This window comes from Acartia tonsa, chromosome 15 (genome assembly GCF_053477335.1).
Source record: "Acartia tonsa isolate MP-2025a chromosome 15, ASM5347733v1, whole genome shotgun sequence".
Lineage (NCBI taxonomy): Eukaryota > Metazoa > Arthropoda > Copepoda > Calanoida > Acartiidae > Acartia > Acartia tonsa.
In genome coordinates, this window is record NC_137274.1 from 19,542,797 (window position 1) to 19,556,608 (window position 13,812).

Genomic DNA, 13,812 nt, shown 5'->3' on the forward strand with positions numbered 1-13,812 from the left:
GAAAATAAAGACAGACAAACTATCATACATACAGTCATACAGACATACAGACAGATAATTTATCATACAGACAGACAAACAGACATACAGACAGAATAAAAACAGTCATACAGATAGATGATAGACAAACAGTCGTGCAGACAGTCAAAAAAAACTGACATACAGACAGACAAACAGTCATAAAGATAGACAAACAGAAAATAAAGATAGACAAACTGTCATACAGACAGACAAACACTCATACAGACAAAGAAACCTATATACAGACAAACAAACGGACATACAGACAGACAAACGGACATACAGACAGACAAACGGACATACAGAAAGACAAATTGTCATAAAGACTGACAAACAGTCATACAGACAGATAAACAGTCATAAAGACAGACAAACAGTCAAGCATACAGACAAACAGAAAATAAAATTATTGACTTGAACGAACTTTTAGTCCATTTGGAATTAAATCAGTTTTGGTGAGCCTAGACAATGGGGTGACTGAAGAAATAGCCACAAACCATCCCAATATCTCCAATCTTTTCACTCTGAAATGGTCTCCAAGTCGCTATGCAGGTATGACAATTAAACCCAGAGAGAGAGAGGGGACTGTTTATTACACTTATGTAATGTGAATGGTCTTAAACTTATATAGTTAGAATGGTACCCAAACTTATATTATTATTAGAATGGTACCCAAACATATGTAATTCGAATGATATCCAAACTTATATAATTATAATGGTACCCAAACTTATATATTTAAAATGGTACCCAAACTTATATAATTATAATGTTACCCAAACTTATATAATTATAATGGTACCCAAACTTATATAATTATAATAGTATCCAAACTTATATAATTATAATGGTACCCAAACTTATATAATTACTAGAGGTGGCGTTCTAAAATCATCCTGCTATTGGCTAGTATATAAGGGGGGGGGAAGTTCTGACACATTTGCGTAAACGGTGAGTATAGGCTTTATCTTTGGACTGAGAGGATAGGTTATTAGGGATAAAATCATTCTTATATGATGAATTTCCCCCAGATTTAAGATTTTTTGGATATGCCTCCAGGTTCCGGAGCTCCAGGCTTCCAGGTGGTCTCTGTACAGGTAAAAATAAAAAAAATAAAAATTTTCAAAGTTAAAAATCAACTTATAAAACAAAATATGCATATTTTTTCTTCAAATATGTAAATAATATTAAAAAAGATGCATATTTTGTTTTATAAGTTGACCTGTAACTTAAAAAAAAAAAAAAAATATTTTTCATTTTTACCTGTACAGAGACCACCTGGAGGCCTGGAGCTCCGGCACCTGGAGGCCTATCCAAAAAATCTTAAATCTGGGGGAAATTCATCATATAAGAATGATTTTATCCCTAATAACCTATCCTCTCAGTCCAAAGATGAAGCCTATACTCACCGTTTACGCAAATGTGTCAGAACTCCCCCCCCCCCCCCTTATAATAGTATCCAAACTTATATAATTCTGATAGAACCCAACCTCTTTAATTATAATGGTACCCAAACTTTTTTGTAATGGTACCCAAACTATTGATGATTATTATTTCAGATGATTTGAGGCACGAAATCCGAGTTAATGTTTTGGATAATGCTGGTAACCAGCAACTAATCCTCCAGCCATTTCAGACACAATTTTCAAAGTAGGATTTTCTTTGTTTGAATTGTCCTAACGATGTCAAACTTTGCATGATGATTCCTCTAACAGTTAGGTACGAATTAGAAAGCGCAACAACTCTATAATCGTTACCAAAATGTCTGTACGTCCATTTTAAACATGCAGATTTTAAACTTTTTTTGTATGATATGATTTAATTATCTTATTCATCTGATTTTTTGAATAATGATTTTTAGGACAGCAAGGTAAAGTACTATAAGCGAGGCAACTCTATAATCAAATCCAAAAACATAAAAGAATGTCCTTTTACTGTATCCTATATTTGAACAATTTTGCAACAAATTTATGTACAAATTCGTTTAGACTTAGAAATTAATGTTCTGCTTATTAAGTTCTGACACTCTACCAGAGTTATTGTTCGTTTGTCCTTCCTTCTAACTATAGAGAATTTGCTTTTATGAATATTGTCACTTGTTGGAACTGTGATTCCTAGGACAACAATATACATTATTTCAAGCGAAGCATCTTTATGACTATGTTTTAAAAGTGCAATTATGTCCTTAAACTTGAACTTAAACGTATTTGAGCTTCAGATTTGGGAATAGTCCCTTTCGTGGCAACCACCTTAAGGCGCGTTTTGTTGTATATTCACAGTAGCTTTTGATATTTTATTTTAGGTTAGGTTAGTTTAAGTTGGGTTAGGCAATTGGCTCCGCATTGTTAGAGCCCTCAGCAGGGGCTAGAAATAGGGGAAAAGCTACTGTTAAAGTACGACGAAACGCCCCTTAAGAGGCGTTGTCACTAAAGGGACTATACTCAAACTATGTTTAGACTTGTAAATAAGTACTTTACATGTATTAATTTTCGTTTGTCCTACCGACTTATTTTTAGAGCCTCACTTTTATGGATGTTGTCATCCTTGTTAAGTAGATAATATTTTGCATGGAGGGAGGGGACATTGGAAAGTAAATTACACTGGTACCCAAAGTTCTTGTTTAGAATTACACTGGTACCCAAAGTTCTTGTTTAGAATTACAATGGTACCCAAAGTTCTTGTTTATAATTACACTGGTACCCAAAGTTCTGTTTATAATTACACTGGTACCCAAAGTTCTTGTTTATAATTACACTGGTACCCAAAGTTATGTTTATAATTACACTGGTACCCAAAGTTCTTGTTTATAATTACACTGGTACCCAAAGTTATGTTTATAATTACACTGGTACCCAAAGTTCTTGTTTATAATTACACTGGTACCCAAAGTTCTTGTTTATAATTACACTGGTACCCAAAGTTCTTGTTTATAATTACACTGGTACCCAAAGTTCTTGTTTAGAATTACACTGGTACCCAAAGTTCTTGTTTATAATTACACTGGTACCCAAAGTTCTTGTTTATAATTTCACTGGTACCCAAAGTTCTTGTTTATAATTACACTGGTACCCAAAGTTCTTGTTTATAATTACACTGGTACCCAAAGTTCTTGTTTATAATTACACTAGTACCCAAAGTTCTTGTTTAGAATAGAGCCCGAGTTCAGCTTTTATGCAAGGTTTATACTGATGACAAATTTTACTTCACTGCTCCAAATTCTATGGATTGCCTCCATTCTTGTCTCAACACTTCCTATTATTACAGGTTAGTTATTTTTATTATTAAGTGCCCCCTAGAGGCCTCTTGGGGCACTAGTCCCCAAAGTTTTATAATAACGTTTAAACTTTTAGGACTTGACTTATTGAATTTTTATTGGTTGGTTTATTAAGTTAAGTGTCTAAACGTTTCAACCACTAATCATAATCTACAGAAGGGATAATTTTGTGTATTATCATCGGGGATGTACATCAATTTATCGGCCATTGTCGTATCCCTTTAGAGACTTTATTATTAAGTGCCCCTAGAGGCATCTAGTATTTGCTAGTAAAAAATCCGCTTTAGTATCCGCTTAAAATTCAGCACCCATAGTTTTTAAGATAACAAATAATATATATGGGATAATAATATATATGGGACATTAGCCTGTTTTTACACTAGTCCCCAAAGTTTAATAATAACGTTTTCTTAAAGGTTGTCTTAATAACTTTGGGGACTTTTGATTTTATTCCTATTAATATAGGTTAGTTATGTTATTCAGGGATCTAAAGGGATAAGACAATGGCCGATAATCAAATGTACATCCCCAATGATGATACACAAAATTACCCTTTCAGTAGATTAAAATTAGTGGTTGAAACGTTTGAAAACCCACTTAATGATCAAACAAATCAAAATTCACTTAAGTACCCAAAGTTGGAAAGCCAACGAATAAGAAAACTTTATTATAAAACTTTGGGGACTAGTGTAATAAACAGCCCGTTGTCCCCTCTCTCTCTCTAGGTGGTGGTAACTTCCCCCAAATATACAAACCTTCCCAGGATTTTAAAAGCCAACTACTAAGGAATCCTAAGGGATAAGACAATGTATGTTAAATTGATATTCACCACAAATGACAATTGACACAATAATTCCTTCTGTAGATTTTGCTTTTTGTTGAAAAATTTGGTCAGTAATAGTTTGGTACTTTCTATTTAAAATTCAGTAAAGGTACCCAAAGTTTTAAGCCAACGAATAATATAATATGATTTAAAAACTTTGGGTACCAGTGTAATTTACAGTCAACTGCAACTCTCTGCAACTACTAGTACTAGACAATCATTCAGAGAGAGGACAATGGGCTGTTTATTACACTTGTCCCCAAAGATTTTTAATCACGTTTTTATTCGTTGGCTTAACAACTTTGGGGACTTCGATTTTGATTTGTTGGTTTATTACGTTATGTGTTATAACGTTTCAACCACTAATTTTACGCTACAGAAGGGATAATTTAGTGTATTATCATTGGCGACGTACAATTACAACAATTTATCATTTACCTGGAGCCCTGCAAAACGCATTCAGTCTAACAATTTATAGGATCGTGTAATAGACAGCTTTCCGTGGAAAATATGCGGATAGTATGGACTGAGAACCTGTTCTAATCCAGCGGATATCTATCTATTTAGCCAGAACCGTACCTGGAGCCTTGCGGAATGCCTTCAGCCTAAGAATTTATAGGATCGTATTATAGACAGCTGTCCGCGGATAATATGCCTTAGAACCGGTTTTAATCCAGTGGATATCTATCTATTTAGCCAGAACCGTACCTGGAGCCCTGCGGCCAGTCTTCAGCCTGACAACCAGTGACAAGATGGCAGAGCTGGCAACATTTTCTCCATTCTATTTTCTCTATCTTTCTATGGCTGTCTGGATAGGTAGGTAATAAAGTAACAGGATGTATGTCTGTTTGTTTGTCTGTCTGTTTGTCTGTCTGTTTGTCTGTCTGTTTGTCTGTCTGTTTGTCTGTCTGTTTGTCTGTCTGTTTGTCTGTCTGTTTGTCTGTCTGGTTTTCTGGTTGTTTGGTTGTCTGTTTATCTGTCTGTTTGTCTGTCTCTCTGTTTGCCTGTCTGTCAGTTTATCTGTTTGTATGTCTGTTTGTCTGTCTGTCTGTCTGTTTGTCAGTCTGTCTGTCTGTTTGTCTGTTTGTTTGTTTTTTTGTTTGTCTCTCTCTGTCTGTCTGTCTCGCTGTTTGCCTGTCTGTCTGTTTATCTGTTTGTATGTCTGTCTGTTTGTCTGTCTGTTTTTCTGTCTGTCTGTTTGTCTGTCTGTGTGTTTGTCTGTTTGTCTGTCTGTTTATCTGTCTGTTTGTTTGTCTATCTCTGTGTTTGCCTGTCTGTTTGTTTGTCTGTCTGTATGTCTATCTATCTGTTTGTCTGTCTATTTGTCTGTGTGTTTGTCTGTGTGTTTTTCTGTCTGTTTGTATGTCTGTTTTTCTGTCTGTTTTTATGTCTATTTGTCTGTGTGTTTGTCTGTGTGTTTGTCTGTCTGTTTGATTATCTGTTTGTTTGTTTGTCTGTTTGTTTGTTTGTCTGTTTGTCTGTCTGTCTTTTATTTGTCTGTCGGTCTGTCTGTTTATCTTTCTTTCTATCTGTTTGTCTGTCTGTTTTCCTGTCTGTTTGTCTCTGAACTGATATGGTTCTCCTTTAAAGGGTAGCTTCTCAATGGTCATTTAAGGTTTTTTACTATTTTGGGGGAGGGTACCACTAACCTCCCAAGAAAAATCGGCATGGTCCTCTTTTTTTTCAACTTTCAAAAATTTTTCAAAATTAAATTTTTTTACTTTTATGGGTGTCATCCTTGTTTATTACTTAAAATATTTTTCGGAATGATGAAGTAGACCTTTTCCTTTTAAATTGGGTGTAGTCCCTTTCGTAACTGCGCCTCTTAAGGGGCGTTTCGTCGTATTTTCACAGAAGCTTTTCACCTATTTCTGTCCCATATTGGAGGATCTAACCCTGCGGGGCAATCACCTAACCTAACTTAACTTAAAATAACCCATCAAAAGCTACTGTGAAAATACAAGGAAACACCCCTTAAGAGGCGTTGCCACAAAAGTGACTGTTTTTTCCAAAGCTTGTAAGCTTAATAACATATCACGAAAAATAAAACTTTGGGTACCAGCATAATCATTTTTCAGGTTTTGGTCCCTGGTATGTTGGTGAAATCCTAAGCGGCCATAGAGGAATTATTCTTCCTTGGACCACCGTTGTTAACGGTAAGTGTGTGTGTGTGTGTGTGATTGTTTAAGTGTGTTTGTGTGTGGGTAAGTGTGTTTGTTTGTGTATGTGTGAGTGGGGGTGTGTGTGATTGTGTGTGTGTGTGTGTGTGGGTGTGTGTTGTTGTGTGTGTGTGTGCGGATTTGTATTTCTGTGTGTGTGTATATGTGTGTAATTTGTATGTTTGTGTGGGTGTGTGTGTGTGGGTGGGTGTGTGTGTAAGTGTATGTGTGTGGGTGTATGTAACAGGCATAGAGGAATTATTCTACCTTGGACCACCGTTGTTAACGGTAAGTGTGTGTTTGTGTGGGTGTGTGTGTGTGTGTTTGTGTGTGTGTGTGTATGTGTGTAATGTGTATGTGTGTGTGTGTGTGTGTATAATAGGCATAAAGGAATTATTCTACCTTGGAGCACCATTGTTAACGGTAATTTAAGAAGCTTCACTGTAAAACAAACATACAGATAAACATCCATTACGCCCTTAGAGGCCTCTAGGGGCACTGGAGTTGGGGAATCGGTTAACCTCCCCCCCCCCCTCCATTCCCAATTTTTAGTTTTATTTTTAAAAAGATAAAGTAGACGAAAAATTAGGGGGTCATTTATTCTAATGTTACCCTTCCCCCCAAAATAGTTATATATTTTCCAAACTTTGGACCTATAAAAAGCTTCCCAGTAAACTAGAACCATATTTATTGAGCAGTTAGTGAGATCCTTCAGTACACTCAAACATCTCAGGGATCTAAAGGGATAAGATATTGTCCGAAAAATTGATGTACATCCATAATAATGATACACAAAATTACCCCTTCTGTAGATTACAATTAGTGGTTGAAACGTTTGGACACTCAATTCAATGAACCAACTAATTGAAATTCAATAAAAGGTTGTCAAGCTTACAAATAAGAAAACGTTGTTATAAGACTTTGGGGGTTAATCTAATAAACAGCCTATTGTCCCCTCTCTCTCTGCAGACACTTAGATAGACACAGAGACATTTATGATATTTATATCATCGTATCATAGACAGCTTTCCGCGGACATTATGCGGATAGTATGACTGAGAACCGGTTCTAATCCAGCGGATATCCGTAACTAACAAGATATTTATGTTTAGGTCAAATGTTGCCAAGCTTCTATAATTATGTGACAAGTTTTGTTCATCTTTATTTTTTTCATACTCCACTTTTCTGGACTCTGCTGTACAAATTTAAATGGAGGTAATATATTTTCTAGACTCACTTATACAAATTTAAATGGAGGTAATATATTTTCTAGACTCTGCTATACAAATCTTAATGGAGGTAATATATTTTCTTGACTCTGTTATACAAATTTAAATGGATGTAATATATTTTCAAGACTCTGTTGTACAAATTTAAATGGAGGTGATATATTTTCTAGACTCACTTATACAAATTAAAATGGAGGTAATATATTTTCTGGACTCTGCTCTACAAATCTAATTGGAGGTAATATATTTTCTAGACTCTGCTATACAAATCTTAATGGAGGTAATATATTTTCTAGACTCTGCTATACAAATCTTAATGGAGGTAATGTATTTTCTTGACTCTGTTATACAAATTTAAATGGATGTAATATATTTTCAAGACTCTGCTGTACAAATTTAAATGGAGGTGATATATTTTCTAGACTCACTTATACAAATTAAAATGGAGGTAATATATTTTCTGGACTCTGCTCTACAAATCTAATTGGAGGTAATATATTTTCTAGACTCTGCTATACAAATCTTAATGGAGGTAATATATTTTCTTGACTCTGTTATACAAATTTAAATGGAGGTAATATATTTTCAAGACTCTGCTGTACAAATTTAAATGGAGGTAATATATTTTCTAGACTCTACTGTACAAATTTAAATGGAGGTAATATATTTTCTAGTCTCTGCTATACAAATTTAAATGGAGGTAATATATTTTCTAGACTCTGCTGTACAAATTTAAATGGAGGTAATATATTTTCTAGTCTCTGCTATACAAATTTAAATGGAGGTAATATATTTTCTAGTCTCTGCTATACAAATTTAAATGGAGGTAATGTATTTTCTAGACTCTGCTATACAAATTTAAATGGAGGTTATATATTTTCTAGACTCTGCTATATAAATTTAAATGGAGGTAATATATTTTCTTGTATTCATTCGAATCCGGTGGATAGGAACCGGTTCACATCCATACGAAAAAAACAATGTCTAGCATCGTATTATATCCAGCTTTCTACGGCACCTCGGGGCTAAAGAATCTGGTTTTAATCATATAATTGTACATTCTATATCCGCAGAAAGCTGTTTATAATACGATGAAAGAAATAACTATTCTAGACTCTGCTCTACATATCTAAATGGAGGTAATATATTTTCTAGACTCTGTTATACAAATTCAAATGGAGTTTCTAGACTCTGCTATACAAATTTAAATGGAGGTAATATATTTTCAAGACTCTGCTATACAAATTTAAATGGAGGTATATATACCCGCGACCGTGGCTCAACACGTAGCGCATCCGTTCGTCGTCGGGAAGGTGATAGGTTCGAATCTCGTTCCGACACCGCGTCATAACTAAAGACGTTAAAAATGGTTCCCACTGCTACTATGTCAGATGCGCGACGTAAATAGTTAGAGTGGGGGGAATGCCTTGGCCCAAAACAGGCGCAACTCGCTACCATGCACAGTTGGGACTTCTCAGACAAAGGTCGTGCATCTCAGAGAGTTGGTTGTCTGATGGGTGAATGGACGCTTTACAACGCAATCATAAGTATTGCATGTATGTTTCAAGGTGAGTGGAGGTCTAGTACCCGAAGCGACACCTAGCCCCTAGAGTCTTATCTAGTCCATCTGCCTACCATCTATAGCAATAAAGAATTAATATGCCCAGTTCACAATATATTTTCTAGACTCTGCTATATAAATTTAAATGGAGGTAATATACATGGATCTAGGAATGGGACAATGAATATTCAATATTTTCAGGATTTCAAACCTTTGGGACTCACATAAAGTGTTTGTTTGGCTTTGGGGACTAGTTCACAATTACCTTTGAATTTGTTATGATCCTAGCAGACAAATATAAAATAAAAATTTCTAGCAGACCAAAAAAATTGTGTCCATTGAATAAAATTAATTTGGCTGGTTTTAACAATTATATTTTTGAAAAAAAATATCATTCGATTGCAAAAAAACGTGATATTTGGTTCAAGTAAATATTAATTCATTTATTTAGCTTTTTTCATTTATAATTTATAATTTTCATTTAATTTCATTTTTTTGAATTGTGGGAAAAATATCTGACCGTGGGAAAAAACATGAGAAAAAATATGTTCTAGTGTAAAGAAATAATATATCTGTTTCAAATCTTTTCCATTTGATAGATTTTACCAACTTTGGAAAAACTGTCAGTCCGATTTTTGAAATTCAATCTGTGAAAAAAGATATTTAAGTTTGATTTTTTTGTTTTGAAAATATTATTTTACATGTATTGACGCCATCTTGATTGAATGAAATTAATTTTTACAATGAAAGAAAATCTTTTAACTTAAATTGACCAATATTTCAAAGATTTTTTTATTTGATTTGGAACATTTTTTTAAAAATTAATTTTTACAATGAAAAAAAATCTTTGAACTTAAATTGACCAATAATTCAAAGATTTTTCTTATTTTTTTGGAAGATTTTGAAAGTTAAACAAAATCAAAACAATAAAATAGGTGAAATTAAATGAAAAAACGTTTTATAATTTTATTTGAGAAATCATTTGCTAACATAACCTTTTTGTTTTATTTAATAACTCATTTCATAGAAATAAACTCTACTGTGATATTTGTGTATTAAACAAGTTAAGAACCCGTCTAACTTTAAATTCATGTTTTCTTGTATTTGGTTGCAGTTCATTAATTGGGATTAATGGTTGAAAAGTTTGATCATTACTACTGAAACCAACCAATAAAAATTCAATAAAAGTTTTTGTGCTGACAAATAAGATAATGTGGTTATAAAACTTTGGGTACCTGTGAAATTTTCACGCAATTAATCCCAGGGATCTAAAGGGATAAGACAATGGCCGATGAATTTATGTACATCCCCAGTGATGGTTCACAAAATCACCCCTTCTGTAGATTACAATTAGTGGTTGAAACGATTGTAAACTAAATTTAATTAACCAACCAATCAAAATAAAGTGTAAGTCCCCACAGTTGTCAAGAAACCGAATGAGAATCCTTATTATAAGGGGAATGGTGTAATAAACAGTCCAATGTTCCATCCCTCCCTGAACTAATACTGATTAATTATTTCTAGGTTGGAAGGTTCCAGAGGGAAGTTTCTACTGGCAGTTTCAAATATTCCTGTTACTCTAGTTCTCAGCTCACAGGTGTGTGTGTGTGTGTGTGTGTGTGTGTGTGTGTGTGTGTGCTAGAGGGAAGTTTCTGCTGGCAGTTTCAAATATTCCTGTTACTCTAGTTCTCAGCTCACAGGTAGGTGTGTGTGTTTGTGTGTGTGTGTGTGTGTGTTTGTGTGTGTGTGAGTGTGTGTGTGTGTGTGTGTGTGTGCTAGAGGGAAGTTTCTACTGGCAGTTTCAAATATTCCTGTAACTCTAGTTCTCAGCTCACAGGTAGGTGTGTGTGTGTGTGTGTGGTGTGTGGTGTGTGTGTGTGTGTGTGCTAGAGGGAAGTTTCTACTGGCAGTTTCAAATATTCCTGTTACTCTAGTTCTTAGCTCTCAGGTGTGTGTGTTTGTGTGTGTGTTTTTGTATGTGTGTGTGTGTGAGTGTGGTTGTGTGTGTGTGTGTGTGAGAGTGTGTGTGTGGGTGTGTCTATGGATAACACATATCGGTCCAGTGGTTCGCTAAATCACAGACAAATATCCTAACACTTTTATTTATTTTGTTATAGGCGGTGTTGTTAGTCGTTCTCTATTTTTTCCCTTCAAAACTTGGAATTTTTAAGGTAATTTTTTTTCCGTCTGTCTCTATGTCTGTATGTCTGTCTTTATGTCTGTCTATATGTCTGTATGTCTGTCTGTCTGTTTGTCTGTCTATATGTCTGTTTGTATGTCTGTCTCTATGTCTGTATGTATGTCTGTCTCTAAGTCTGTTTTTATGTCTGTCTGTCTGTATGTCTGTCTGTATGTCTGTATGAATGTCTGTATGTCTATAAATTTTTAAAAATTGAGGGGGATTTTCTTGCTTTTTTGGGGGGGTTATGGATGTCCCACCACCCAAGAAAATAGCTTCAAACCACCACAGGACCAGTAGATATATTCCCTGAAGAATAGAATCCAATCGGTTCGATGGTTACTGAGATCTTAAGGGACGGACGGACGGACAGACGGACAGACGGACGGACGGACGGACGGACGGACGGACGGACAGACAGACAGACAGACAGACAGACAGACGGACGGACAGACATCAAGCTTTTTTGTATTATAGATATATATTTTATGTAATTTAGGAGATTTGTCTATTGATAGCGCCTATGGAGATATCAATGATTCTAGCAGGTATTCTATCTAAATCAGTTTCTCGTATCACTTCGAAACCGATTAACATCCGGTGGATTGGAACCGGTTCTCAGCCATACTGAAGAAATATGTCTAGCATTGTATGAAAACCAGTTTTCTACGAATACATATAAAAATGTAGAATTATTAGATTAAAATCATGTGATAACAAAATCTGGTATTAATCTTATGATTTACATTTTATATTCGCAGAAAGCTGTATATAATACTTGGGGGGGGGGGCTAAAATATCACCCCCCCCCCAAAAAAAAACACATTTAAAGAAAGGAGGGTTAATTAACAAAACTAAGTAAAGAACGTGTCCTAACTTTTGTGATTTTAATGTATTAAACAAGTTTTAACCCATTCGTGAAGAGCTTCCAAAGTTCAAAGTTTTGATTAAGTATTTGATTTCAATAATTACTCAACAGAATTTAAAAAGTGAGGTGTCAAATTAAAGATCTTACTATTTTTGTTCATAATGGCATTTTTTTTTGTTGCGTTTTAGTACCTTGAAACAAAGTTCTATTGATCATTTTACGTCTACTACTTACTAAAAGCACCGACTAGCTATTTTTTTTTTTAAATCACAAAAGTTAGGACACGTTCTTTCAAGTTATATATGTAGTTTTTTTTTAAAGCAAAGCTACTCTATGATTTTAAATGTCCGTATGAAAGGTTTTAGGGAAAACCTGATTTTCTACCATAAAAGATATAGGCCTCTTCTGGGTTAACAAAATCTGATTTTATTCGTTTAATTTTTCATCTAATATCGGCAGAAAGCTGTCTATAATACTATGAGATAAATAATTATACTGTTAAACTCACTTTGTCTGTTGTGTAAAATCTCTTTGAGAGCTTTATTTAAAATCTTTTATTTTATCCTTTTAAAAAGGGTTAATTTTCAGTGATCTAAAGGGATAAGACGATGGTCGATAAATTAACTTACATCCCCAATGATGATACACAAAATTACCCCTTCTGTAGATTATAATCGGTAGTTGAAACGTTTGAACACTCAACTTAATTAAACAACCAATCAAAATTCACTAATAGTCCCCCAAAGTTGTCAAGCCAACGAATAAGAAAACGTTATTATAAACCTTAAGGGACTAATAGTGTAATAAACAACCCAATGTCCCCTCTCTCTGGATAATTTTGTTTAAGATAATTGGGATTGTACATTGTTCATTGTAGGGTTCGGCCGGATAACCGGTTTTCCGGATACCGTATATTAAAATTATCCGGATATCCGGTTGATTTCTCATGCCGAATTTCCGGCATCCTGTTGGCCGGATATCCGTTTTGCTGGATTTTAAAACTTTCCGGATATCCGGCATGAGAAATCAGCCGGCCGTTGTCCGGTTATCCGGCCGGATATCCGGTCATTGGCCATAAAGCCGGCCGGATATCTGGTATCCGGCAAAAAAGTGTCTTATCCCTTAAAATCCCTGGAACTAATCCTTATTTGTTTTTTCAGGCTTCGTTTGCAACGGTTTAGTCAGCTACTGGATAAATGAATCAAGAAAATAGCCTGGAACCTGCACAAATCTAGTCAAATTGATATTTACATTAAGTGTATTTCATTATAGAGAGAGAGAGGGGACAATTGGTTGTTTATTACACTAGTCCCCAAAGTTTTAAAATAAGGTTTCCTTATTTATTGGCTTAACAACTTTTGGGACTTTTGATTGTTTTTTTTATGAAGTTGAGTACCTAGTTTTAACTACTAAATGTAATCTACATAAGGGGTAATTTTGTGTATTATTAATGGGGATGTACATCAATTTATCAGCCATTGTCTTATCCCTTTAGATCCATGTATTTAATTAGTTTATACAATTTTTTTATTGTTTTTTGTGTTTATTTAGTTCTTTAAAAATAAAGTATTGAAAATCAACATAATAGTTATTTTTTGCATTGTATTTTAAACTTTTTAAAATAGCTTTTCTATAATAGTCCGTCTGTCCATTCGTAACTATTAGCTCTTTTTTGTTAAGCATGTTAGAATTGTCATA

The 13,812-nt window shown here is 34.4% G+C and overlaps 1 protein-coding gene across 1 annotated transcript; it reads left to right on the plus strand.

The window, feature by feature from the left end:
• The first annotated feature begins 450 nt into the window (after positions 1 to 450).
• Positions 451 to 13,694, plus strand: LOC145307332 (transmembrane protein 62-like). The gene is made up of 10 exons (XM_080149715.1): positions 451 to 573; positions 1,581 to 1,671; positions 3,170 to 3,285; positions 4,815 to 4,934; positions 6,197 to 6,274; positions 7,390 to 7,492; positions 10,592 to 10,664; positions 11,185 to 11,238; positions 11,746 to 11,794; positions 13,275 to 13,694. The coding sequence occupies exons 3-10, from the start codon at positions 3,210 to 3,212 to the stop codon at positions 13,325 to 13,327; spliced, it is 606 nt and encodes a 201-aa protein (XP_080005841.1). The 5' UTR covers positions 451 to 573; positions 1,581 to 1,671; positions 3,170 to 3,209; the 3' UTR covers positions 13,328 to 13,694.
• The last annotated feature ends 118 nt before the right edge of the window (positions 13,695 to 13,812 follow it).

What these genes read in the sequence shown, in the direction of transcription:
- LOC145307332 (XM_080149715.1), top strand. Translation starts at nt 3,210, where the DNA reads ATGACAAATTTTACTTCACTGCTCCAAATTCTATGGATTGCCTCCATT. An exon ending in TTCTATGGCTGTCTGGATAG is followed by an intron (nt 4,935 to 6,196) that starts GTAGGTAATAAA and finishes ATCATTTTTCAG; the next exon opens with GTTTTGGTCCCTGGTATGTT. An exon ending in CTGTACAAATTTAAATGGAG is followed by an intron (nt 7,493 to 10,591) that starts GTAATATATTTT and finishes AATTATTTCTAG; the next exon opens with GTTGGAAGGTTCCAGAGGGA.